This window comes from Pan paniscus, chromosome 5, assembly GCF_029289425.2.
Source record: "Pan paniscus chromosome 5, NHGRI_mPanPan1-v2.0_pri, whole genome shotgun sequence".
In the NCBI taxonomy this organism is placed as follows: domain Eukaryota; kingdom Metazoa; phylum Chordata; class Mammalia; order Primates; family Hominidae; genus Pan; species Pan paniscus.
Window position 1 is genome coordinate 180,164,023 of NC_073254.2, and position 25,787 is coordinate 180,189,809.

At 49.8% G+C, this 25,787-nt stretch overlaps 1 protein-coding gene across 1 annotated transcript in view; it reads left to right on the forward strand.

The window, feature by feature from the left end:
• The window catches only part of IGF2R (insulin like growth factor 2 receptor), a 137,853-nt gene that overhangs the window by 95,277 nt on the left and 16,789 nt on the right, over positions 1-25,787 (forward strand). Inside the window, exons 28-43 of the mRNA XM_034963192.3 lie at positions 293-423; positions 696-793; positions 4,097-4,233; positions 6,197-6,387; positions 8,351-8,477; positions 9,206-9,325; positions 9,653-9,909; positions 10,198-10,416; positions 12,287-12,436; positions 14,641-14,802; positions 16,020-16,227; positions 16,569-16,715; positions 20,379-20,613; positions 21,424-21,560; positions 24,464-24,578; positions 25,538-25,684. Of these exons, the coding sequence (XP_034819083.1) occupies positions 293-423; positions 696-793; positions 4,097-4,233; positions 6,197-6,387; positions 8,351-8,477; positions 9,206-9,325; positions 9,653-9,909; positions 10,198-10,416; positions 12,287-12,436; positions 14,641-14,802; positions 16,020-16,227; positions 16,569-16,715; positions 20,379-20,613; positions 21,424-21,560; positions 24,464-24,578; positions 25,538-25,684 (2,581 nt within the window). The remainder of the gene's footprint in view (positions 1-292; positions 424-695; positions 794-4,096; positions 4,234-6,196; positions 6,388-8,350; positions 8,478-9,205; positions 9,326-9,652; positions 9,910-10,197; positions 10,417-12,286; positions 12,437-14,640; positions 14,803-16,019; positions 16,228-16,568; positions 16,716-20,378; positions 20,614-21,423; positions 21,561-24,463; positions 24,579-25,537; positions 25,685-25,787) is intronic.

Here is a 25,787-nt window from a genome sequence, read left to right on the forward strand (position 1 = left end):
CGTGGACAGCCCTCAGGCGCAGTGGAGAAAGTGACATTCCCTTAGGTGATGAGGCTAAGGAATGCCTCATGTCATCATACACGGGTCAGTCTGTGACGTTGCCGCAGCCTTGGACAAGGGGAAGCCTGATTTTATTCCCAAAGTGTAATGTGACAGGAGTGCATGGTATGGTGCTGGGAGGCCAGGGATACTTTGTCCCACACTCTTCAGGGTGTGTGGTGTCACATGTCTTAGGCTAAGTTTGACAGCCTAGGGACCCGAACCAAACCTTGTTTAATGTTCTTCTTTACAGGTCTCCTGACTCAGAAGCTAACTTATGAAAATGGCTTGTTAAAAATGAACTTCACTGGGGGGGACACTTGCCATAAGGTTTATCAGCGCTCCACAACCATCTTCTTCTACTGTGACCGCGGCACCCAGCGGGTGAGCATGTACCGACGGCCCTCAGCGGGGTCTTCTCCCCACTCTCAGGCTGCTGGGATCATATTAGAAAGAATCTGTCCTCAGATCTCATCAAATCTCCTGGTTAACTCAGTTTAAAATAACCATTTACAGAAAATATGTTGAAACTTTCATCAGTTAGTATTGATTTTCATGAACGTAACCATTCTTCACTATTTTCATTCTTAAAACTCAAAGCATAAACTAAAGTTTTGCATTCTCACTTTTATATATGTGCCTCTTAACTTTTTTAGCCAGTATTTCTAAAGGAGACTTCAGATTGTTCCTACTTGTTTGAGTGGCGAACGCAGTATGCCTGCCCACCTTTCGATCTGACTGAATGTTCATTCAAGTAAGTCCATGGATGTGTTGTCTCTTTTGGACAGACTAACTTGGTATGATTTTGCTTTAATAATTAGTGGTCTTGGGTGCAGGGGATTAGATTAGTCAGTTAATTTACCTAGGACTCGGTTTGCTCATATTAAAATGAGGAGTCGGGCTAGGTTAACTCTCAGCTCCGTCACCACCTGGAGCTGCTGTGGTGACTGCATGGGGAAGGGATTGGAGCTGAAGCAGAGAGTGGACCCCTGGCACTCTTGCGTGATCCACATGTCAGTGAGCAGAGTGGGCCAGGAGCGGTGTGGTGACCCCTGCGATGAAGGGAGGTCTTTGTTGCATGTGATCGTCCACAGAGCTGCTCTCAACAGCTTTGCCAGATCGCCCTCTGGACACCTGGGGTCCCATCCTTAGAGATTTTGGTTTTGTGGGTCTGCGGTTCTGTTTTTTGGAGGGATGCCCTGGCCGTTCTGCCATGTGAAACACCCAGTATGAGCCACTTGATCACTGTTGACTTTCCCGGGGGAAAGTGCAGGCGATTCTGTTTCCTTCCGGCCTTTGTCCTGTTGTGTCATCGGTTATTTATGTAGGTGAAATCATCATTTAAGTTTTAGGAACATATGTAAATGCAAGCATTTAGTAATTTATGTTCAGTGACTTTAAATCATAATTTTAGTAACCTTACCTTTTCCAGTTAACATTTTGTAAATATTTTCATGTGAAACAAATTTGTTTCTCATTTCTACTGGATGGGAAATGTCCTCAGTAGATATCCCCGGTTCACTTAGCAGTTCTCTTTCTGCCATGTGAGGCTGCCTTCAGTTTTCTGATATTTATATACAAGGAATAAAATTTTGATTTTCTTTGCACATAAAGCATTTTTCCTAGAGATATGTGTATGTGTGTGTGTATATAAATATATGTATTTTTTTTTTTGAGATGGAATCTCGCTCTGTCGCCCAGGCTGAAGTGCAGTGGCATGATCTTGTCTCACTGCAACCTTCTCCTCCCTGGTTCAAGCAATTCTCCTGTCTCAGCATCCCTAGTAGCTGGGATTACAGACACCACCATGCCTGGCTAATTTTTGTGGTTTTTTTTTTTTTTTTTTTTTTTTTTTTTAATGAGACAGAGTCTTGCACTGTCGCCCAGGCTGGAGTGCAGTGGCGTGATCTCGACTCACTGCAACCTCCGCCTCCCGGGTTCAAGTGACTCTCCTGCCTCAGCCTCCCGAGTAGCTGGGATTACAGGCGCCCGCCACCACACCCGGCTAATTTTTTTGTATTTTTAGTAGAGATGGGGTTCCACTATGTTGGCCAGGCTGGTCTCGAACTCCTGACCTCGTGATTCGCCCGCCTTGGCCTCCCAAAGTGCTGGGATTACAGGTGTGAGCCACCGTGCCAGCCTATTTTTTGTATTTTTAGTAGAGACAGGGTTTCACCATGTTGGCCAGGCTGGTCTTGAACTGCTGACTGCAGGTCATCCTCCGTCTGCCTTGGCCTCCCAAAGTGCTGGGATTATAGGTGTGAGCCACTGTGCCCAGCCTTCCTAAAGATATTTTTATGCTAAGTTTTTAAAAGTAGAATTAAATCAGAGGAGAATTTTATAATCTCATAATAAAAGTTAATATATGTCTATTGTAATTGAGAGTCCAAAAATATTAATAGATGAAATTACCCACCCTCACCTCTCCCTCCCCTACCCCTAGCTTCACTCCACTTTTTACTATTTCTTCTTGTGGTTCTTTTTGGAACCTTCTATAACTCTAAACCTCTGTTTGTCAGCTTCTAATGGTGTCTGTTGACTCTCTTTTAAAAGATGAAAGCTGTCCTCACCTGTGCTGTTCTCCTCTCCTCTTTCCTCTGCCTTGGCTTTGTTAGTTCTATTTTTGTTTCTTCTATTGACTACTTTTAGAGCATTTGGTGATATTCACTAAGCTCTGTTCTTGTCCCATCACCTTCAGGCAGCTTTCCCTTCCTGCCACCTGCCCCTGGTTTGGGCACTCCTCCTCTCGTGCGTGCAGTACTGCAGCTGCCACTCCGAGGTCTCCCTGCCATGTCCCTTGTCACACGTTTGGTTAGTCCCACACAGTAATTAGAATGATCCTCTTGAGATATAAGTCCCACCATGTCGCTCTTGCTGAAACCTTCAATGCATTGAGCGCCCATCTCATTGGGACCCACAGGCTGAAGTTCTTCCTCTGACGGACATGACCCCCGTGTTGTCTCTAATAACCTCACTTTCACTCTGTTCCAGCCACACGGGGTTTCTGCCTTTCTCAGGTCGTGTCGGGCTTATGTGGCTCGGGCCCTTTGCTCATGCTGTTCTCTGCCTGGGATGCGCTTTACTGGGTGCCAGGATGGTCAGTGATTCCATTTCTCTCAGAGTCTATTCACAGGTCCCCTTCTCGGTCACGCCTTCTCTGGCTCCACTGTCTAAAATTTCAACAGCTGCTTTCCTCTGCCCCCCGAACTTCATATCCCCCTTATCTGCCTTTTTTCCTTCAGCTCTTACTTCCATCAAATACAGTATGTATTTTTAAAAGTCTGTCTTGTTCACGGTCATTTTCTTCCACAGGTAATTTTGGTAAACTTTGTAAGATTGATGATGTTTATCTGTTTTGTTTAATACAGTACCCCCAGTTTAGCACACAGCTTTTGAATGACCAGTTTTTATTCCCCTCTGAAGCGCTAAGAGCTGCCGCTGAGGTGGCATCTGTAGCTGTTCCCGTCCCTGCTCTGTGGTGGCAGAGTGTGTGTCTCACTCACTGTTAATATTGCTCCTGGCATGGGGTTGGTTCCCAGTTACTGTCTGTATTTGGGATTTGTGTAGTTAGTGAACCTTTAGCCTGTGCAGAAAGGTCAGCAAGCCCATTTTAATTTCAGTAACTGCTGGCGGCTTTGGTTTTAAACAACAGGTGGCGTGCGGCTGCCCCGGGCATGGCCCCTGCTGTGTGTGCTCCTAGCATCTTGGCTGCTTACCTTTGTCACCAGCAAGTTCCACTTCTCAGTGGCCTGAGCACAGACGGCACGCACTTTGCAGACTTGAGTTTTTCTGTTAAAATTTAAATATTTTTTTAAGTGAGCCTAATAATTTCCTGAACTATTATGTTCAGGGAAGTTATGTTGTTGCTGATTCTGATGGTGTGTGTGTGTGTGTGTGTGTGTGTGAGAGAGAGAGAGAGAGAGACAGAGAGAAGTCGAGTCTAAAGTTCTGTCAGGCTTGGACTATGCCCGAATACTTGAACGTTTCTAGACAGAGTGCCCAATGTTTAAAGAGAATACGACCAAGCCTAACTAACTGCGGGTTTTCTTCTTTTCAGAGATGGGGCTGGCAACTCCTTCGACCTCTCGTCCCTGTCAAGGTACAGTGACAACTGGGAAGCCATCACTGGGACGGGGGACCCGGAGCACTACCTCATCAATGTCTGCAAGTCTCTGGCCCCGCAGGCCGGCACTGGTGAGAGAGGGCCTCCTCGTGGGATGGTGATTGTAGTGAGTGTATCACAGGCTGGCACTGGTGAGAGAGGGCCTCCTCGTGGGGTGGTGTTTGCAGTGAGTGTATCACAGGCCGGCACTGGTGAGAGAGGGCCTCCTCGTAGGGTGGTGTTTGCTGTGAGTGTATCACAGGCCGGCACTGGTGAGAGAAGGCCTCCTCGTGGGGTGGTGGTTGTAGTGAGCGTATAGAAGGCTGGCACTGTTGAGAGAGGGCCTCCTCGTGGGGTGGTGTTTGCAGTGAGTGTATCACAGGCTGGCACTGGTGAGAGAGGGCCTCCTCGTGGGGTGGTGGTTGCAGTGAGTGTATTGAAGGCTGGCACTGGTGAGAGAGGGCCTCCTCGTGGGATGGTGATTGCAGTGAGTGTATTGAAGGCTGGCACTGGTGAGAGAGGGCCTCCTCGTGGGGTGGTGGTTGTAGTGAGTGTATCACAGGCCGGCACTGGTGAGAGAGGGCCTCCTCGTGGGGTGGTGGTTGTAGTGAGTGTATAGAAGGCTGGCACTGGTGAGAGAGGTCCTCCTCGTGGGGTGGTGGTTGCAGTGAGTGTATTGAAGGCTGGCACTGGTGAGAGAGGGCCTCCTCGTGGGGTGGTGTTTGCAGTGAGTGTATCACAGGCCGGCACTGGTGAGAGAGGTCCTCCTCGTGGGGTGGTGTTTGCAGTGAGTGTATCACAGGCTGGCACTGGTGAGAGAGGGCCTCCTCGTGGGATGGTGTTTGCAGTGAGTGTATTGAAGGCTGGCACTGGTGAGAGAGGGCCTCCTCGTGGGGTGGTGGTTGTAGTGAGTGTATTGAAGGCTGGCACTGGTGAGAGAGGGCCTCTTCATGGGGTGGTGGCGTGTTATGAGTTTATTGGGGAAGATCAAGTAGGATGGGGATTCTTTGGAGGCGCTTTACTCTCTGCAGCATGGACGTGGTTCGGCCGAGAAGCAGCAGGACGAAGAATGATTTAAGGGTGTTAACAGTTGATCCCTAGTATGGCGCAGGGTAAATCAGTGCTGAGGACTGCTGGGAACATGATAACCCTTTCTGAACATGAGGTGATGCAGATATAATAGATAGAAATAATAGCCATGGTGAGGAATCCTTCTTAGCAGGTAGAAGATGGGGGGTGTGACATGGAGGTCCTGGTGTGTGCCTGCGTATGTTGAGAGTTGTATGGTCGGTCCTTTTGTGATGCAGGGACAGCTCACTCAAACCTGCAGTGCTTGGCTGAGACTGGATGTCAGCTGTACATGGGAAACCAAGGTCACCTCCAGGGATCTTGGTACCACTCATGGCCCCTCGGGACCCTGAAGATGAAACTCATCCCATGTTCGTGGAGTTTCATACAGCCCCACCTGCATCTTGGGTGGCTCACCTCAAAGGCGGTGTGGTTATTTTTAGCTGCAGAAGGTGGTTCCATCCTCTGTGTGGTTTGAGGCTGTGGTTCCACTTCCCCTTGCTGCGTTGTGCTGTGCAGACTTCGACAGTGGCTGTACCCCTGTGGCATGGGACTAGTTCTTCACCCAGGGCACATGGCACAGGCATTTTAGGGACTGGGAAACAGGCAGAATTCTTGGTAGCTTCTTGAATACAGAAGGTGCATGGATGTAGGCCATTTAAAATGTTCCTCTGTCTTAATTTGGGAATATAACCTTCATCCTATATGGGGTTCAGAAAGAATTTCGACTGCTACAGCCTAGCTATCCCTCTACACTCACGCCCGCCTGCCCCAGTCCATCTGTGACAAAACAGCATGTAAGTGAGTGAGAACTAACGTGATGTCATTGTCATCTGACTTATGTGAAAGAAATAGCAGGTTATTTTGAAGTGACTCTTAGAAAGCGTATGAAGTTCTGCAGCGTGTGTGACATTTATTGCCTGATGAAGTTCTGTTCTAGCCCGGGGAGTCACTAAAGGCAACTCTTTCTTGTGTCTGGTGGTGCAGAGCCGTGCCCTCCAGAAGCAGCCGCGTGTCTGCTGGGTGGCTCCAAGCCCGTGAACCTCGGCAGGGTAAGGGACGGACCTCAGTGGAGAGATGGCATAATTGTCCTGAATTACGTTGATGGCGACTTATGTCCAGATGGGATTCGGAAAAAGTCAACCACCATCCGATTCACCTGCAGCGAGAGCCAAGTGGTAAGGGACTGTTCCTGCGCCTTCTGCTGTTGCAGCTTTGGGAATTGAGCCCATGTGCAGGGCGGTGAGCCGCACGTCCTCATCTGCCTTGGGACGCGAGTTCTAGAGCCTGGGATGATGCGCCCTTACCAGAGGTTGGGGGAACAGCGTCGCCGCGGCCTGCAATCTGGGGAACCCTCGTGCTGTCTGGCTCCTTAGAAGCTTGCCTGGCAGTTCCCGACTCAGAATTGGTTCTCTTCAGAGTTTGACTCAGACTCCTAAAGGCTGTGGAGGAGATTGTTGTTTGACTACATGCCCTTTTGTCTTCATGGCGGCAGCTTGGGAAGCACGAGAAGGTTGGCTGGGCCCGGGTCACAGGTAGCGCTGCCACTTCCCAGCCACGTAACTTGGTTAATTACTCAGGTAGTCTGCCCTGCTCAGCCTTTCATAACATGAGGCATACTTGTCCTGCCCATTGCAGGGTTTCGAGAGAAGAGGTAGGAAGTGCCAGGTGTCATTTCTGACACACGGGAGATGCACAGTCAGTGAGCATGAGTGCCTGTGATCAGTTCTTCCCTTACTTGTTTGGCATGCACGTAAGCAGGTGTCGACTGCATACAGGTTTTTCTGTGTGTGAGATTGTGGTGAGCCCCAGTGCTAGCGTGCATGACGAGCTCGGTGGCTGAGTTGGGCATTAACTCGGGCAGGACCAGCTCCCTGGGTGTCAGGGTGGCTCGCCCCATGCTCTCCAGCGGTGGGCAGCAGTGGTAGGGGAGCTTGGGATGGGGGGCTCCAGGAGCTTCAGGCCTGCCCTCTTGCCTGGAGCGGCAGGGAAGTTTCCTCCTGGGAAGATTGTGCAGAGGCTTAGTCCAGACTCATGAGCTGCTGGGGCCTCTGAGCATTCTCCTCTGTGACCTGAGAGGCTCATGGCCGAGGACAAAAGGGCTGCCCCACATGTGGGGGGCAAAGGTGAGAGGGTGTGTGGGGCCCCTGTGCCCAGGGCCCAGAAGGCTGGGAGGGAAGGGTGAAGGGGTGTGTGGGGTTCCCCATGTCCAGAGCCCAGGAGGCTGGGAGGGAAGGATGAGGGTGGTGTGTGGGGGCCTCTGTGCCCAGGACCCAGGAGGCTGGGAGGGAAGGGTGGGGGTGTGTCGAGGCCCCTGTGCCCAGGGCCCGGGAGGCTGGGAGGGAAGGGTCGGGGGTGTGTGGAGGCCCCTGTGCCCAGGGCCCAGGAGGCTGGGAGGGAAGGGTCGGGGGTGTGTGGAGGCCCCTGTGCCCAGGGCCCAGGAGGCTGGGAGGGAAGGGTCGGGGGTGTGTGGAGGCCCCTGTGCCCAGGGCCTGGGAGGCTGGGAGGGAAGGGTCGGGGGTGTGTGGAGGCCCCTGTGCCCAGGGCCTGGGAGGCTGGACTGCAGCGTGGCTTATCAGGGTGCCCAGCAGGAATCATGGGGTTTACCTGGGAAGGAAGGTGCTGCTGAACTCATCATGCTAACTCTGCAGTGGACATGAAGCGTTTTGAGATGAGCAGAGTAAGCCTTGGCTGGTGCCAGTGGGAGGATGCGTGGAATGGGCTAGTTCTCTTGGTGGATCTTTTTGTTTTGACTGTGATAATGGATTTTACCTCATTTGGTTTTTAGAATTTTATCAGTTATTTACACATTTGTGTCTCCCAGTAGCCCTTCCAACATCCTTTGCACGCCTGTCCCCAACCCCTGTCCTGTTCCTCAGCCTGAGGGAGCTTCCTGGTCCCCTAAGTGTGTTGCTGCCTATGGGTGTTTCACTTACCTGCAGGGGAAGCCCATGGTGGCAGCTCAGGACACATTCTGACCCTTTGCTTTTCCTAATCTGCGCCTCATCCCACAGGCACATGGAGACAGAAATGTCACATGCTGCGGAGTTTTTCAGAGAAGCTTCCACTTGTAAGTTGAAATCATGATAGACATGGAGTTTTTGCGTGATCCCTTCAGGACCTGTCTGTGCTTTGTTGTAGAACTCCAGGCCCATGTTCATCAGCGCTGTGGAGGACTGTGAGTACACCTTTGCCTGGCCCACAGCCACAGCCTGTCCCATGAAGAGCAACGAGCATGATGACTGCCAGGTCACCAACCCAAGCACAGGTGAGAGGTGGTGCCAGTCGTTAACCTCAGCACAGGTGAGAGATGGTGCCCCCACCAAACCCAGCTCATCAGGGGAGAGACCCAAGGAGAAGCTATGGGCAGCAGGCGCCCTGGGTAGAGGTGTCATGGTGTGTGGGTGTGTTTGGCCTTTCTCTGGATGGGCCACTGTGTGTTCTCCTGGCTCTCCTTCAGTGGAGGAGAGAATGCTCCCACAGAGAATCCATCCCTCCTGTCACTCTCCTGGTGTGAGAGGTGCTCCTGACTGGGGTTACTGACAGTGTCAGTCCAGCAGCTCTAGGCTCTCCAGGGCAGGTTAGAGCTAGCCCCTGGCTGCCTTTCAGCATCAGTGTAGTGGATTGCCAGGAGTCTCTCACCTGCCCTTGTGCTGGGCACCCAGAAAGGCACAGGCACAGTCCATTGGCAGCAAGAGGTGCGCTGGGCAGGCTCTCCCCATGCCCACGAGACTCTTAGTGGCTGCTGTGGTGTGGGCCAGCAGAGGGTGCTGTGAGCCACGATCTTTTTAGCTAAAGATGGGACATCTCATGGATCAAGGGACTGACAGTCTCATGATACAGCCTGGCTGTTGGTGGAGGATTTAGGACAGGGGTCGTGGTGAGAAGTCAGAAATCCCGATGCTGACATAATCTGTGCGTGAGCTCGCCGATGATGAGCCTCCCAAGTCTCAGCTCCCTGGAGTCACTGTGTCCCCATCTTCTTCCACCCTACAGGACACCTGTTTGATCTGAGCTCCTTAAGTGGCAGGGCGGGATTCACAGCTGCTTACAGCGAGAAGGGGTTGGTTTACATGAGCATCTGTGGGGAGAATGAAAACTGCCCTCCTGGCGTGGGTGAGTGCTGTGGTCTCTCATGTGTTGTCTGACTCTCCCGTCCTCTGGGTTGTCCTCGGTCTCTTTGCATGCCAATGGAAAAAAGGATGAGCAGAGCCAGGAAGCTGAGACGCTTTTGTCTCCTGCAGCAGTCAGCCCATGTGGGGGACACATGGTTGTGTGATGGAATGAACATTCAGTGTAAAACAATGGTTAAAGCCGGATTGGACACTTGAAGTTATAAGTGTTGGCTATGAAATTGATGGTCCTGACTTGCGAAAGTTCTCATCAGAAAATTGACCATTGAGTCTGTGATTGTGTTTTCTCCACCTTTCCCTTGTGGTGCAGGGGCCTGCTTTGGACAGACCAGGATTAGCGTGGGCAAGGCCAACAAGAGGCTGAGATACGTGGACCAGGTCCTGCAGCTGGTGTACAAGGATGGGTCCCCTTGTCCCTCCAAATCCGGCCTGAGCTATAAGAGCGTGATCAGTTTCGTGTGCAGGCCTGAGGCCGGGCCAACCAATAGGCCCATGCTCATCTCCCTGGACAAGCAGACATGCACTCTCTTCTTCTCCTGGCACACGCCGCTGGCCTGCGAGCAAGCGGTGAGTTTTCAAATGGGCACGGGAGAAGTGCATGTCCAGTGCCCGGCTGCACCCAGACCCCTTCATCAGGTTCACTTGCCCACTAGTAGATGCCCAGCTGAACTGTCCACTCCTGATCACCCCAATAATAAAGTTGACTGGAAGTGCCCAGTGCTATGTAATGAAGCATTTTGACACCTTTCTACTTTTTTTTGTTGTTGTTATTCAGCTTTTGAATTCTTATGGATGACCTAGTGGTGATTAGGAAAATTTTTTTGTAGACTCAAAGCAGTCTTTCCTACTTAACAGACCGAATGTTCCGTGAGGAATGGAAGCTCTATTGTTGACTTGTCTCCCCTCATTCATCGCACTGGTGGTTACGAGGCTTATGATGAGAGTGAGGATGATGCCTCCGATACCAACCCTGATTTCTACATCAATATTTGTCAGCCACTAAATCCCATGCACGGAGTGCCTTGTCCTGCCGGAGCCGCTGTGTGCAAAGTTCCTATTGATGGTCCCCCCATAGTAAGTATGACAAATCCAAGGGTGGAGATAATTTTTGCAAGACTTTTAGTGATAACCTTTGCGTTGTTTCTTGCCTTCAGTGGAGAGTTGCTCAAGCATAAAAAAAAATGGAGAAAGTAAGTGGGACTGTGTATGTTCTGGGTCCACTACGGGAAGATTAAAGGTTTGCACATTGAACTGTTTGCTGATGATGGTAGCCAGCCAGTCTTTGAGCATGGGAGGTAACATGAATATGTGTGTAGGGACTCTGCTTGTCATGAGCCTCAGGGTTGACCCAAATCAAGAAGTTTTTAGGTGAAGTGACAGGAAAGCACATTGGCCTAGCCTGGTTTCTTTGTGTGAAATGCCTTGTCTTCTGTAGTTAAAACGCTTGCGAAATGCAAACAGTTTCTTTGGCAAGGAGTTATAATTAAGGGCAAGAGTATGTTTGCTAATAGCTAAATATTTTGCCTTGAAAGCTTTGGTTTTATGCATTAAAAAATTATTTTGTAGAGATGGGAGTATTGCTATGTCACCCAGCCAGGCTGGCCTCAGGCTCCTGGCCTTAAGTGATCCTCCTGAAGTGCTGGGATTACAGGCATGAGCCACAGTGCCTGGCTTGCTAGCATGTTTTAATAGAAATTTGGATCTTTAAAAATTGTCTCCATGAGTTATATTCATATTTTGTCAAATCCTTGGTATGTTTTAATACTTGAATGTATCTCACAAGTCGTCTGTATTTCTATCTGTGTCATCTATTATGCTTTAAAGATGGATCCTCTTGTAACATATCTAGATGTCCTTTAGAAAGATGGACATTATATGTGGCAGTGATATGGGGAGATGTCAGGAGTGTGTAAGGAGATCGGCCACAGCATGAATTAGCACAGCTCCAGCTCTGTGTGAGATGGAGGCCTGGACAAGCTGAGTCTCCCCAGGAAGCTCTTTGGTAGCGTCCTTTCTGACAGCGCAGACCGGGGATCCTCGATCGGGAATCATTGCCTGGCCACCCATTGTCAAATGTTAAAAGATGTAGAAAGTTATTTAACTGGAGAAGGTGTGGTGCCACGTGGTCCGAACGTGCCCCACAGTGGTGAATGAAGAGCACTGTAGCTGAGAACAAAATCATGGGGAAGCTGCTTATACACACACTCACACCCACATGCACACACACGCATGCGTACACGCATTCATCACATACACCGTTCCTGGCCATTCACCTTTATTTACTTTTTAAAAATAAAAAAAGAGTTTTTTTTTTTTTTTCTCATAATACTCAGACTGGTCTTTTATTTATTTGTTTATTCACTCAAAAATATCTCTTGGGCAGCCGCTGTGTGCCAGGTGCTGTGCTAAGCAATGAAAATGAACAGTGAACACCTCCTGTCCCCTCTCCCAAGGACATAGCCGGTGGTTACTGCTGGGCCACGTCAGTGGGCAGTCCTGGGGCAGCACTGGGCAGTGAGGGTGGCAGGTCAGCATGGAGGTTCCGGCCTTCCCCTGTCAGGTGGTGGGAGGACCGTGTAGCATCCTTGGAGGTTTTTCAGGTTCCGGGCTTCCCTCATCAGCTGATGGGAGGACTCTGTAGTATCCTTGATGTGACTGGAGAGATTCCTATTGCTTAGGATCTTTGAAAATTGAAGATACCGAGAAATAGAACCAACCTTAGAACTAACGTTAGGATCAAAACGATAACCACTGACATACGGAGGTTACACAGCATCTGTCAAGCCTTCCAACTGGAGTTGGTATAAACCCAGTTTCTTTAGATGCTGCTCATTCTCAGAACCTATGAGGTCTGGTTTTTGCAATTCTGTATCAATTCTTAATTCCACTAACCTTGGGAATGGTTAATTTCCTGAAATACTGTTTGCCCTCGCTCTTTGTTTAGGATATCGGCCGGGTGGCAGGACCACCAATACTCAATCCAATAGCGAATGAGATTTACTTGAATTTTGAAAGCAGTACTCCTTGCTTAGCGGACAAGCATTTCAACTACACCTCGCTCATCGCGTTTCACTGTAAGAGAGGTGTGAGCATGGTAAGTGTGGGCCTGTGACGATCTAGATGCTCAACTGCGGATTAGTGAGCCAAGGCTAGACAACCAGAAAGTGCGTGTCAGGTCCAAGGATACTCTTATTCAAAATGTCTGCCTTGGGTAAGATGGTACGCTAGTAGTGTGTCTGAATAATTTAAACCACTGATTGAGGGCTGAGTGAGCTCCTCCGCAGTTAACAGCATATAGAAACTTGCTGTAATTTAAAAACATAGAACACAAGTATAGAAATGACATTCAGCTTTGACTGCTGATGCATAAAAGTGTCATAACTTTTGTTTTTACTTTAACAATTACTGATTTTATTCTAACTGGGAAGTCAGAGAGACATTTGGGCAGCTATAGTCACTCAGGTCATAGCCCAGAAGTTAACAAGTAACAAAAGACCCCTGGAATCAGAATAGCTACAACAAAGTGGCACCTTTTACTTATAAGGAGGTATTGACTTCCATTTTATGTGCATTAAAAAAAGAATACCAGCTTCCATTATAATGAGTTCGGTATTGGTTATAGTCTTTGAGGACGTTTTCTTTTGACCCCTGCTCTGTGAGATAAATTGGTAGATTACGGCCCCTATTCCACAGGGACTCAGAGTAGCTCTGCAGGGGCAGAGCCAGGTCCCAGCTACTGCACAGGGGAACAGCTCTTTGCTCCAGGGACACAGCACCACAGCCTGTCGTCTGTGCTTCTGAAATCTGTGAAGCTCTGAAAACTTGGGGCTCCTTTGACATGAATGGACTGAGGCTATTTATGGTGTGGATTTGTCCCACCTAATGTGGATATTGATACATCTAGCTGCAGAAATATTAATATGTTTGATCACAGGATCTGGGGGTGTGAGAATTGCCTCTTAAAATACTAATAAAGATGTTGGATTCCAAGGCTCATCTGACCCCTAGGAGTTCAGGTGATGGATTAGGATCTGTTGGGTGTCTTGTAATTCTGATAAAGATATCCTTCTGATGTTTGGGCCTGGAGCAGGTTTGTAAAGGGACTGTTAGACATGGGTGTGCTGACAGTGACAGAAAGTGACCTGGCAGCCACCTGACCAGTGAGAGAGACAGTATTTGAGAAGGAGGAGGAAACAGTCCTGCTGTTTGGGGCTACTCCACAGGGGCCCAGAGCACCTCAAAGCCCTTGGATGTGTTCATGAATCTTAGAGTGTAGTGACAGTCCTAGTTGGTAAGGAAAGGCAGAGCTGTATTCAGTCCACCCATTGCGTCTGTTTATAAGCTTATTGGCATATTTTTATAGGGGTGTCTGGGTGTGCCTCTGTAGATGCACACAGCATGGGGCAACGTGGACTTTGCCTTGCGGGGGGCTTCTGCATTAAGTTCTTCGTTCTTTAAAGGACAGTCTTCACTTCTAAGACCTGCCTCATCATGAGTGATGCTCTGTTATCTACACCACCAGCTAAGGAGTGTGGAACTATGCCTTGCTTTGACTCTGCTGCCAACGTGACAAATCGAATTAGCTAATGTGATTTTAGTTAATTCTCAGCAGCTGCACATTGAGGGTGATTAGTGTTTACTTGATTTTAGAAATGAAGCATCTTATGCTGAATGTGTGTTCTAGTGTTCCAGAAAGATTTTTAGAAGATTTTTCTTCCCCAGCAGTTTTCATTTTCAATGGAAGTACTTTTACCACTGAATCATGGGGAAAAAGATGCTTAACATTAATTACAAATGGAATTCCTGAGAGCTGCCTCATCTTTTTTTGTTGCTGTTGAATGAGGGAGGGAATAAATAAAGTGATTCTACAATACTTGGCCTATGGAATATCTGGCCATGTGGCATCTTGCCCCTTGAATAAATGTCTCCCGTGTCTAGAGACAGTAGATTGGAGCACTTGTGAGGCAGGGTCTCAGTTTCACAGACCTCTCTTATGACATTTAAGCCCTCCCCCTTTCTTCCTTTGAACCCGTAGCCCAGAACACTGAGGCTTTCTCTCTAAGTAGAAGACAAGACCTGGATTCAGCCAGGGAGCTCACAGGATGTGTAGGGGACAAGGGCGGGGTGATGTCTGTGCCTTGAAGATGGCATTGGGTCTTTCAGCTGCTGTTGTCTAGCATCCCTTCCCTCTGAGAGGCCGCTGTGGGTTACGCACAGCCCCTGTAGGGACGTGGTGTGTCACTGCTATCTATCCCTATGCCATGGGGTTTTTAAGACCCGTGCTCTTCCTGGCAACAGGGAACGCCTAAGCTGTTAAGGACCAGCGAGTGCGACTTTGTGTTCGAATGGGAGACTCCTGTCGTCTGTCCTGATGAAGTGAGGATGGACGGCTGTACCCTGACAGATGAGCAGCTCCTCTACAGCTTCAACTTGTCCAGCCTTTCCACGAGCACCTTTAAGGTAATGCGTTCACCCTGGGCGTTGCTGGTGCAGGTGTACCAGGTGCCAGGTGCTGTGAGGCTGCCGGAAGTGTTTTGGATAATGTGGTACCTGTGAGCTGAGAGGGTGTATGTGGCCACTGGGCAGCATCTTGGCGCTCTCGTAGGGCATGCCAGGTCTCAGGAAGGTTCCTGGATTGCGTGGCCAACTCAGCGCAGCTGACACTTGCGTTGTACCTCATGGCTCTGCACTTAAGGCTTTTTGATGATAAGTAACCTCATGAGGCGGGTAGTGGGACCCTTTGTATCAGACAGAGAGCAGGTGGGGCAGCCCGGAGACATGAATGTAAGGTATCCATGAGGGCAGGGCCAGCTCCTGGGTGGCTGAAATCTACAGGGATTTAATTCCTCCAACCTGGTTGAAGATGATCAAGGCAGTTGTTTGCTGATTGTGGCAGCTGTGGGAGGAGGGAGGTAGGAGGTGCCCTGGAATTGAGAGGCACTTGGGCATGTGCCTCCATGCCATGCCAGAGCCCTGGCGTGTGCTGGTTCTTTGGGCTGCTGGTCTTACTGATGTGGTGTCGTGGTCACTGGTGCCTGGGGGCCCCTGACTCCTTAAGCCTAGATATCTAGACGTTACCATGCCAGTGCCTGGACTGGGGTACGGAACCCCAGCACCTGCTGTGGCACGGCGGCTGGTGAGTGATGAGCCTGGAGTTTTGGGCCCAGGTGTCAACACCCTGGCTCCTGTGATGGAGCCCTCTGCCTGGGTACAGGTCCTCCCGACAGGTGTGCAGTAGGTGTGAGCCTTCTGGGCGCTGGGTGGGCCAGGAGAATCAGGTCCATGCTTCAGCGTGCAGCGTCGGCTCTGCTCATTCACTCACTTGGCCCGCACAATGTCTTATTACACAGGTGAGGGAGGTGGGGTGACCTCACTGCTGGGTCCCTTGTCACTGGGCTCTGACTGGAGACGACAGCCAGAGCAGTGGCTGGCTGGCAGGGGTGGCCGAGGCCCCCAGCAGGGAGCAGGAGGAGCAAGCAAGCTGGGCCTAGGAGTTGGGGGAGGCCCCCCAGGGAAAGCCTAGGGCCAAGGCGATTGCGTGGCTCTGATGCACACAGAGGAGCCTTTGCTCTTCCTCATGAACCTGCCTCCAGCACCAGCTGCAATAGTGGTTCTCTCTTCACTTTGAGACCTGGGTGCTGCCACTCTGCTGACGGCCACGCATGGTTTTTGTCCAGGTGACTCGCGACTCGCGCACCTATAGCGTTGGGGTGTGCACCTTTGCAGTCGGGCCAGAACAAGGAGGCTGTAAGGACGGAGGAGTCTGTCTGCTCTCAGGCACCAAGGGGGCATCCTTTGGACGGCTGCAATCAATGAAACTGGATTACAGGCACCAGGATGAAGCGGTCATTTTAAGTTACGTGAATGGTGATCGTTGCCCTCCAGGTAAATATTTGCAATGAGGTAAATAAACTTCAAGCTCATAGTAAACTAGAAATTAGACATAGCAGCAGAAAGAAGCTGCGGAGTGGAGCTCCACGGTCCTATGAGTGCTGTAACCTTGGGCGTGAATGTGAGCTGTTCCTCTGTACACCCCCGGTGTGAATGCTGGTGTGTGAATCACGCTGTGTTCTCTCAGTTGCCTGGTGAGTTTTGGCAGGTGAATGCCGGTTGTCACGTAGGTGCTTTAGGATGGGCAGCTTCCTTAGGGACTCCTGCTGCATTCTGAGGTGATTGTGCTTGGCAAGGCACAGCTGCCACACTGATAATGTTCTTCTTCTTTCCAGAAACCGATGACGGCGTCCCCTGTGTCTTCCCCTTCATATTCAATGGGAAGAGCTACGAGGAGTGCATCATAGAGAGCAGGGCGAAGCTGTGGTGTAGCACAACTGCGGACTACGACAGAGACCACGAGTGGGGCTTCTGCAGACACTGTGAGTAGGACGGCTCTTGTCCCCACATGGCCTGGGGCCTTGATACTCTCAAGGCTCGATTCACACTGAGACCTTTGTGGATGCCCCAGTCAGTGTCAGGAATTCTCTTGCATAAAATATTTTCTTACTCGGGCTGTTTCCCACAGAGAAACGTTTGAATTGCTCTGTGGGATTGCTGGGTAACCGTATCTACAGACTGCGGTAGAGCTGCCGTGAGATGCTGTGCTGGGTGGCTGGCTAGGCCCACTCACTAGCCGGAGGGCCTTGTGTCCACATACCAGGTTTTAGCCCTGGTGGTTCAGATTATGCCTCAGGAAAATGAATGTCTGCTATGGGTCTTCAGGATTCTGAAGCTAGTGAGGATTCCGGTAAACCAGGCGACTCATTTATTGACTGACTTTCTGCCATGTGGCAGCCCAGGTGGGGATGGAGGTTTCTTGGTGAGCCACACTCAGTGCCTTGCGGTGCTCAGGAAGTTTCATGAGAGGAGCCAACTGCTGTGACTTGTGTCTACGGACCGTGAGATGAGAGAAATGCATGAAAAATTACTAATTTTTGGCCAGGCGCGGTGGCTCACACCTGTAATCCCAGCACTTTGGGAGGCTGAGGCGGGTGGATCACAAGGTCAGGAGATTGAGACCATCCTGGCTAGCATGGTGAAACCCCGTCTCTACTAAAAATACAAAAAAAACAAAATTAGCTGGGTATGGTGGCGGGCGCCTGTAGTCCCAGCTACTGGGGAGGCTGAGGCAGGAGGATGGTGTGTACCCGGGAGGCGGAGCTTGCAGTGAGCCGAGATCGCGCCACTGCACTCCAGCCTGGGTGACAGAGCGAGACTCCGTCTCAAAAAAAAAAGAAAAATTACTAATTTTCATAAATGTCCAGTATCGGGGGAACCAGCCCCTGATTTTTCAACGTAGGTTCTTTTCTATTTCCCTAAGTGTTGGCCGGTCTGAGAAATAAGGGGAAAGAGTACAAAAGAGAGAAATTTTAAAGCTGGTGTCTGGGGGAGACATCACATGTTGGCAGGTTCTGTGATGCCCCCTGAGCCGCAAAACCAGCAAGTTTTTATTAGCAGTTTTCAAAGGGGAGGGAGTGTACGAATAGGGTGTGGGTCATGGAGATCACATGCTTCAAGGATGACAAAAGGTCACAAGGCAGAAGGTCAGGGCGGGATCACAAGGTCAGGGTGAAACTAGAATCACTAAAGAACTTCCATGTCCCGCTGTGCACACATTGTGAAGGTTCAAGAGCAGAGAGCCGATCTAACTAGAATTCGCCAGGCTGGAATTTCCAAATCCTAGCAAGCCTGGGGGCGCTGCAGGAGGCCAGGGCGTGTTTCATCCCTTATCTGCAACTGCATAAGGCAGACACCCCCAGAGTGGCCATTTAAGAGGCCCCCCTGCCTTCCCCCCGGGAATGCATTCTTTTCCCAGGGCTGTTAATTATTAATATTCCTTACTGGGGAAAGAATTCAGTGATATTTCTCTTACCTGTTTTCGGTAATAAGAGAAATATGGCTCTGTCCTGCTCGGCCCACAGTCAGCCAGACTTTAAGGTTATCTCACTTTTTCCTTGAAAATCACTGTTATCCTGTTCTTAAGGTGCCCAGATTTCATATTGTTCAAACACACATGCTTTACGAACAATTTGTGCAGTTAATGCAGTCATCACAGGGCCCTGAAGCGACATACATCCTCAGCTTACGAAGATGGTGGGATTAAGAGATTAAAGTAAAGACAGGCATAGGAAATTATAATATTGATTGGGGAAGTGATAAATGTCCATGAAATCTTCACAATGTATGTTCTTCTGTCACGGCTTCAGCAGGTCCCTCCGTTCGTGGTCCCTGACTTCCCGCAATAGTCCAGGGACCAAAATGGGATGTATTAAGGAACCAAACATGTTAAATTTACAAAGGATTGCTATAGCTTTGTTTTGAGGCTTATTTTGACAAAACGTTATTCCCTATTTTCTGAATCACACTCCTGTTTTCAAGTACTTGTAGGTATTACATTATTATATTAAAATTTTTTTTTTTTGAGATGAAGTTTTGCTCTTGTTGCCCAGGCTAGAGTGCAGTGGTGCAGTCTTGGCTCACTGCAAGCTCCACCTTCTGGTTTCAAGTGATTCTCCTGCCTCAGCCTCCCAAGTAGCTGGGATTACAGGGGCCCGCCACCTCACCCAGCTAATTTTTTTGTATTTTTGGTAGAGATGGGATTTCATCATGTTGGTCAGGCTGGTCTCCAACTGCTGACCTCATGATCCACCCACCTCGGCCTCCCAGAGTGCTGGGATTACAGGCAAGAGCCACCGCACCCAGCTATCTTAATTTTTTTTGTGATCATTAGTAGATTGGTCAAATATTGAATACCCGTGTGAGGAATCACCTAGGGCTGTGGGGTTATTAAGAAGTACGACGAAAGGCTGTGTGCCAAGGAGCTGGGTCTATTTGGAGTCAGGATACACGTGAGTGAATCAACATGAGATGTGGCCAGGGCAGCATGTGGGGTGTTGCCAGATGGCGGATGGAGTCTGCAGGTGCTCCTGAGGCAGCATGGGGAAGGCGTGCAGGAACGCGCCGTGGTGCAGGCCTTGGTCTGACATTCTCCCGCCTCTGCTCCCCTGAAGGGGTGGCCTGCCCCTCCACACTTGTGGGTATTTCTAGTCGGGTGGGATGAGAGACTGAGAAAAGAAATAAGACACAGAGACAAAGTATAGAGAAACAACAGTGGGCCCAGGGGACCGGCACTCAGCACACCAAGGACCTGCACCGGCACCGGCCTCTGAGTTCCCTCAGTTTTTATTGATTATTATTTTCATTATTTTAGCAAAAAAGGAATGTAGTAGGAGAGCAGGGTGATGATAAGGAGAAGGTCAGCAAAAAACATGTGAGCAAAAGAATCTATGTCATAATTAAGTTCAAGGGAATGTACTATGACTGGACGTGCACGTAGGCCAGATTTATGTTTCTCTCCACCCAAACATCTCAGCGGAGTAAAGAATAGCAAGGCAGCATTACTGCAAACATGTCTCGCCTCCCGCCACAGGGCAGCTTTTCTCCTATCTCAGAGTTGAACAAATGTACAACCGGGTTTTATACCGAGACATTCAGTTCCCAGGGGCAAGCAGGAGACAGTGGCCTTCCTCCATCTCACCTGCAAGAGGCTTTCCTCTTTTACTAATCCACCTCAGCACAGACCCTTTACGGGTGTCGGGCTGGGGGATGGTCAGGTCTTTCTCATCCCACGAGGCCATATTTCAGACTATCACATGGGGAGAAACCTTGGACAATACCCAGCTTTCCAGGGCAGAGGTCCCTGCGGCCTTCCGCAGTGCATTGTGCCCCTGGTTTATTGAGACTAGAGAATGGCAATGACTTTTACCGAGTATACTGCTTATAAACATTTTGTTAACAAGGCATGTCCTTTCACAGCCCTAGATCCCTTAAACCTTAATTTTATACAATACATATTTTTGTGAGCTCCAAGTTGGGTCAAAGTGGCTGGGGCAGAGTGGCTGGGGCAAAGCTACAAATTAACATCTCAGCAAAGCAATTGTTTAAAGTACAGGGCTTTTTCCAAATGGAGTCTCTTATGTCTTCCCTTTCTGCATAGACACAGTGACAGTCTGATCTCTCTCTCTTTTCCCTACACTTCCCAGCAAACAGCTACCGGACGTCCAGCATCATATTTAAGTGTGATGAAGATGAGGACATTGGGAGGCCACAAGTCTTCAGTGAAGTGCGTGGGTGTGATGTGACATTTGAGTGGAAAACAAAAGTTGTCTGCCCTCCAAAGAAGTTGGAGTGCAAATTCGTCCAGAAACACAAAACCTACGACCTGCGGCTGCTCTCCTCTCTCACCGGGTCCTGGTCCCTGGTCCACGACGGAGTCTCGTGAGTGCCTTCCCAGTCCACCCGCGGCGCCACACCCTCAGCATGCGAACTTCAGACTGCTTGACGATGGTTGGCTCTTTTGGGTTCTCAAGATGGGAATACTATGCCCATGTGAGGCTGATGGTGGTTGAGTTGTGACTGTTCCTGGAAGCAGCCCGCAGTGTCAGTCCTGGCACAGAGGGTGGTTCTGAGGTCAGAGTGGGGGCAGGAGCTTTGGTGACCGGAAACGGAGCCTCTGGAGCTGGAAGAACCTGGGCGGACTGAGTTAGGCTGGGTTTGATTTGCGTTTGTGTGTAGCTCAGGTTGTGGGAGGCGTGTGGGTTTTCTTGGGTCTTTGGCAGGAGCTCCTTAGGCTTTGCTGGCTGGGGTCAGCCCATGGTCCTGACCACTCTGCGTGGGGAGCGCCCGCTTGGCCAGGTGCTCCTGCAAGACATCACCGAGGAGCAGGGGCATGGACTCAGAGGGTTTAAGTGGCTCTAAGTGAGGTGGGAAACTTGCCGGGATTCTAGCCACTGCCTCTCCCAGCCCCGGAGCCCTTCTTTCTACTGTACCACGCTGTGTCCAGGGTGGCCGCAGGTGTGGACATTCCACTCCGAGTGTGTCTGGTTGGTGGGCTCCCTTCTTCAGTGAAGACTTCTTTTGCCCTTTTTTTTTTTAATTGGAAAAGCTATTTTAGTGCTACATTCAGTGATGGAATTGAGCCCTTAGTTATCAGAACCTTTCTCTGAAAGTAAAGTGAAGAGCCCTCCTGTGTCAGGGCAGAGATGTCACTTGCATGCCTTTTACCTGCCCCTTTGTGTCGTTTTCTAGGTACTATATAAATCTGTGCCAGAAAATATATAAAGGGCCCCTGGGCTGCTCTGAAAGGGCCAGCATTTGCAGAAGGACCACAGCTGGTGACGTCCAGGTCCTGGGACTCGTTCACACGCAGAAGCTGGGTGTCACAGGTAAGGCCTGTGGGTCCTGGTCCTTGGTGCAAGGAGCAGCATCTGAACCGGGAAGGTGAGGGTGTTCTCAGGATGGCAAGGAGAGTGAGCATGTGCTTTGGTGGAAACCTCCAGATAGGATTGCCTGTCACTGTCTCACAGGCATTTTGGCTCTCCTGGCACATTAAAATAAGTGCTGCTTTGTATTATGTGAGACCGCAGGTCCTAGTCTGTGTGTTTAGAGGGGTTGGGCTATCTCGGGGAAGTGCGTCTATCCAGGAGGAAGTCTCAGAATGTTCAGAGTTCCTCTGAAGTTCACATTCTAGCTGTAGATCAAGTGCCTAAATTGGCATAGACACACGTGTTTGTTTAGGAAAGCCAAACAGTTGCATGAGGACTTGGTACAGGTAGTTGAGAGGTACATCTTTGTAAAATGTCTTAACAATTTTTCACGGGAAATTGATCTTGTACTTGGTTGGTGAGTGAAAGTTGTTTTCTTTCATTATTTAAAGGAGGAAAGTAGAGGTTTCTTAGCTTAAGAGCAATTAGGATTTGTTGGAGGGACCAGTAAAGGAAAATATTCACCTTTGCCTCTTAGGCTGGAGTGGGGTTTCCCGAGTTGTCCTGATTCAGCCACAGGGCTACTTCAGATTAGCTTGAGATGTTGAGATGGAGAAAGAGAATTCCGAGAAAACTACTGCCACCCTTGATAAAAATCACACACAGACTCTGCAGGTTGGTAGGTGGAGGGAGAGCTGCCATACAGGAAGTGGCGCCCAAACCGCCAGCCTGAGACCCGCCCTCCCTGGGAGGTTCTTACTGCTTTAGAGGTCAGTTATTGCTGCCACTCCCACACTGCCCCAGAAGGGGGAAGGAGGGAAGGTCGTGGAGGGTTGCTTTTTCCCCTGTAATCTTGCAGTATATATGGATATTCGACTAGTCTTTCCCCAACTTCAGCCAACTGAAATGACTAAAACACTTAAGGCTTCCTAAAAGTTTGAGGCAGGAGGAGCAAAAGAGAGTAGTGAACACAGGGAGTGACATGGAACTAGATCATCTGACTTCTTAGCGGTGACCTGCAGGCCACCTCCATTTGGAGAGCACCATTTTGCAAGTCTGGCCTCGCCTGGCGGGAAGAGCTCATGCTTTCTCCTGGGGCTGGCATTTGGCATCCTGAGCACCTGCTGACTGGAACGAGAAATAATCTGGTGTCTGACACCAAATGAGCTCTTAATCTTTGGCGCCAACAAGACAGCACCTAAGGACAACCACGGTGCCCCCATTGTCCACTTAGGGACTGGACCCCTGTTGGGGTGGGAGGTAGACTTTTTGTTTTCGGAATCAACATGTCTCAAGCAGCTGTGCTTAATGTATGTTTAATCCCCTCCCACTCCATGGGGCAGCGTTGTCATCCATTTCACAGGCTGGGCCCCTGAGCCGAGGAGGTTGAGCCTCCTGCCCAATCAGTAAGGGCTGTCTACACTATTAAAGTCTTTGCTTGTTTGATCCCATATGCCAGAAGTTTTAAAAATTTTCCGTAAAACAGTGGAATTCTTTTTTCCAAAATTTTACACAGAAGCCCAATATTTAAAACAAATTCAGCTGGAGCAGCTTTGAGTTTGGGGCAGGGCTGAGAGCCTAGAGTCCCACCTCACCATCCAGCAGCCCTCAGTACCTCAGCCTGTGTCCTGTGGAAAACACTCGGGAAGTGAGCACTGTGCCCATGTTGCCTCCACCGCATGCCCCTGCCTGGAAGGATCTGTGTGTGTGTGGTCAGGGTGGAAGGCACCTGCTTCCCCTGGACACCCTGCGCCATGCCCTGGAGACATCATCTGTCCGTGCAGCCAGGCTGGGCCCGGACCATTCCCAGAACAGCCCCCTGGGCAGCCACAAGCAGCCTCTTGGCGGTGGCTTGAGAGTTGGAACCTGGCGGCCATGCTGCCCCAGTGATACCTGCAGCTTAAAGCATGTACTCACTTTTCTCTCAGACCCTGTGGGTTCGAGGGCTCAGGTTTTTCTTTTAACGGGTCACTTTTAAAAGCAGACAGTGCTCGACTGAAAGCTAGAAGACCCTAGAAAACCACAGTTGGTTCCTGTTTCTGGCTTTTCACTTTTTCCATTCCCTGCTCTGTTATTACTGGGAGGCTCACATGAGGGTACCTGTCAGGAAAGCACCTAATATGATAGAGAGAGTTTACACAATTGGAGCAATAATGAAGGCTGCCATTACCCGGGGTCCCACTGTTCACATGAGTTTGTTGGGCACTTTCTATACATGCCTGAAACCTGCCCACTTTGGACAGTGCCCTGTTCTGCAGGTAAGGCCCTCAAGGCTCAGAAGCTCAGCAACCCAGGGCCACAAAGTACGGGAGTAGGAGGGTTTGGGTTTGACCCCAGGTCTTAGGCTGTGACAATTGTGCAATGGGCCAGGTGATCACCCCTGAGTGTGGGAATGCAAGAACAGGTCGATAAACCTTTAGGGAGCCCAAAATTTATTTTCTTCTGGCCTTTAAACCAGATTTTTACTCCTAACATTGAAGCTTTGTTTGTTTGTTTTTTGTTTTTTGTTTTTGTTTTTGAGATGGAGTTTTGCTCTTGTTGCCCAGGCTGGAGTGCAATGGCGCGATCTCGATCTTGGCTCACTGCAACTTCTGCCTCCCGGGTTCAAGCAATTCTCCTGCCTCAGCCTCCTGAGTAGCTGGGATTACAGGCACCTGCCACCGTGCCCGAATAATTTTTGTATTTTTAGTAGAGACGGGGTTTCACCATGTTGGTCAGGCTGGTCTCTAACTCCTGACCTCAAGTGATCTGCCCTCTTTGGTTTCCCAAAGTGTTGGAATTGACAGGTGTGAGCCACCGCGCCTGCCTGAGGCTTTTTATAATGCACTAGAAATAATGTCAGTTCAATCATTTGTGTGTTTCAGGTGACAAAGTTGTTGTCACGTACTCCAAAGGTTATCCGTGTGGTGGAAATAAGACCGCATCCTCCGTGATAGAATTGACCTGTACAAAGACGGTGGGCAGACCTGCATTCAAGAGGTCAGGAGACTGGGGGCTCAGAGCGGGACTGTGCAGTGAGCACACTGGAGGGAATTCCTCCTTGGGGTTTTCATGGGCAGGTTTTGGCTGAGTCTTAGGAGCTCAGGGCCAGAGCCGCTGATTGTGCTGTATTGGGCGGGGCTGCTCCAGGCAGGGAAGACCTCCGGATACAGTGCTGAGACACTGTTACAAGACCAGTGCAACTTCTCTGGGCTAGCTTGTCTCTTGAACTAGGTTTAGCACTGGCTGAGCAGTACTTAACTGACCTCTACCTTTGAATGTCATAGTAGAAACAAAGGGGCGTGGATTTGTCCCACCCGAGGTGTTCAAGCAGCCTGGCTGGGACCCTCGAGCAGCTGGGACCTGCATCTGGACCTGGGATGTGCTTGGATTATATTCAAGTTTTCCAGGCCACATTGCATCTGGTGCCAGGGAGAGCTTGGCCAACAGAGGGTGCATGTGAGCTGCTGTTTGTGAACAGAACTGATTCCTTCCAGACGCTGAGTTTGGAAAAGGGGTGACTCAGAAATTGCCAAAGGATTTATGAATGTATAAGTCTGAGAAACTTAAACAAAAATCTAAAAATCTAGGAGCAAATTTTCCAGGTTTTAAATGTTGCATGGTTTACAAATTTTAAAAAATTTATATTGAATGCTTGCCTGCTTTGTCACATTACTGATGTGTGCACCACAGTCATCTTCCCTGTCCATTGTGGTGATGAAAAGAAGTGAGTAAAATAACCACCCTCGCTCCAAGCTGCCGTCAGTGTTGAGTCGGGAAGTTCTGCCTAGGTCTGCGCAGCCCGGGGAGTGGGGGCCTCGGGACCCAACCGAAGTCTCGCAGCACCTTGATTGAAAGCCAGTGAGCTGCTTCAAGGGCTCCGCAGTGTTCATTGTTTTGCAGTCTTCCCTCGTGTCTGGCTGGGGAGGTGACTGTAGTCTGTGCTTCCCTCCTCCTAGGTTTGATATCGACAGCTGCACTTACTACTTCAGCTGGGACTCCCGGGCTGCCTGCGCCGTGAAGCCTCAGGAGGTGCAGATGGTGAATGGGACCATCACCAACCCTATAAATGGCAAGAGCTTCAGCCTCGGAGATATTTATTTTAAGTAAGTAAAACGTTTTCCTTCTGAGCTGTGAAATGTGTTCAAAATTAAACCAGCAATGCCGCTCTTTCCCTATCGGGGAGCACTGCAGGATAAATAGGTCTGT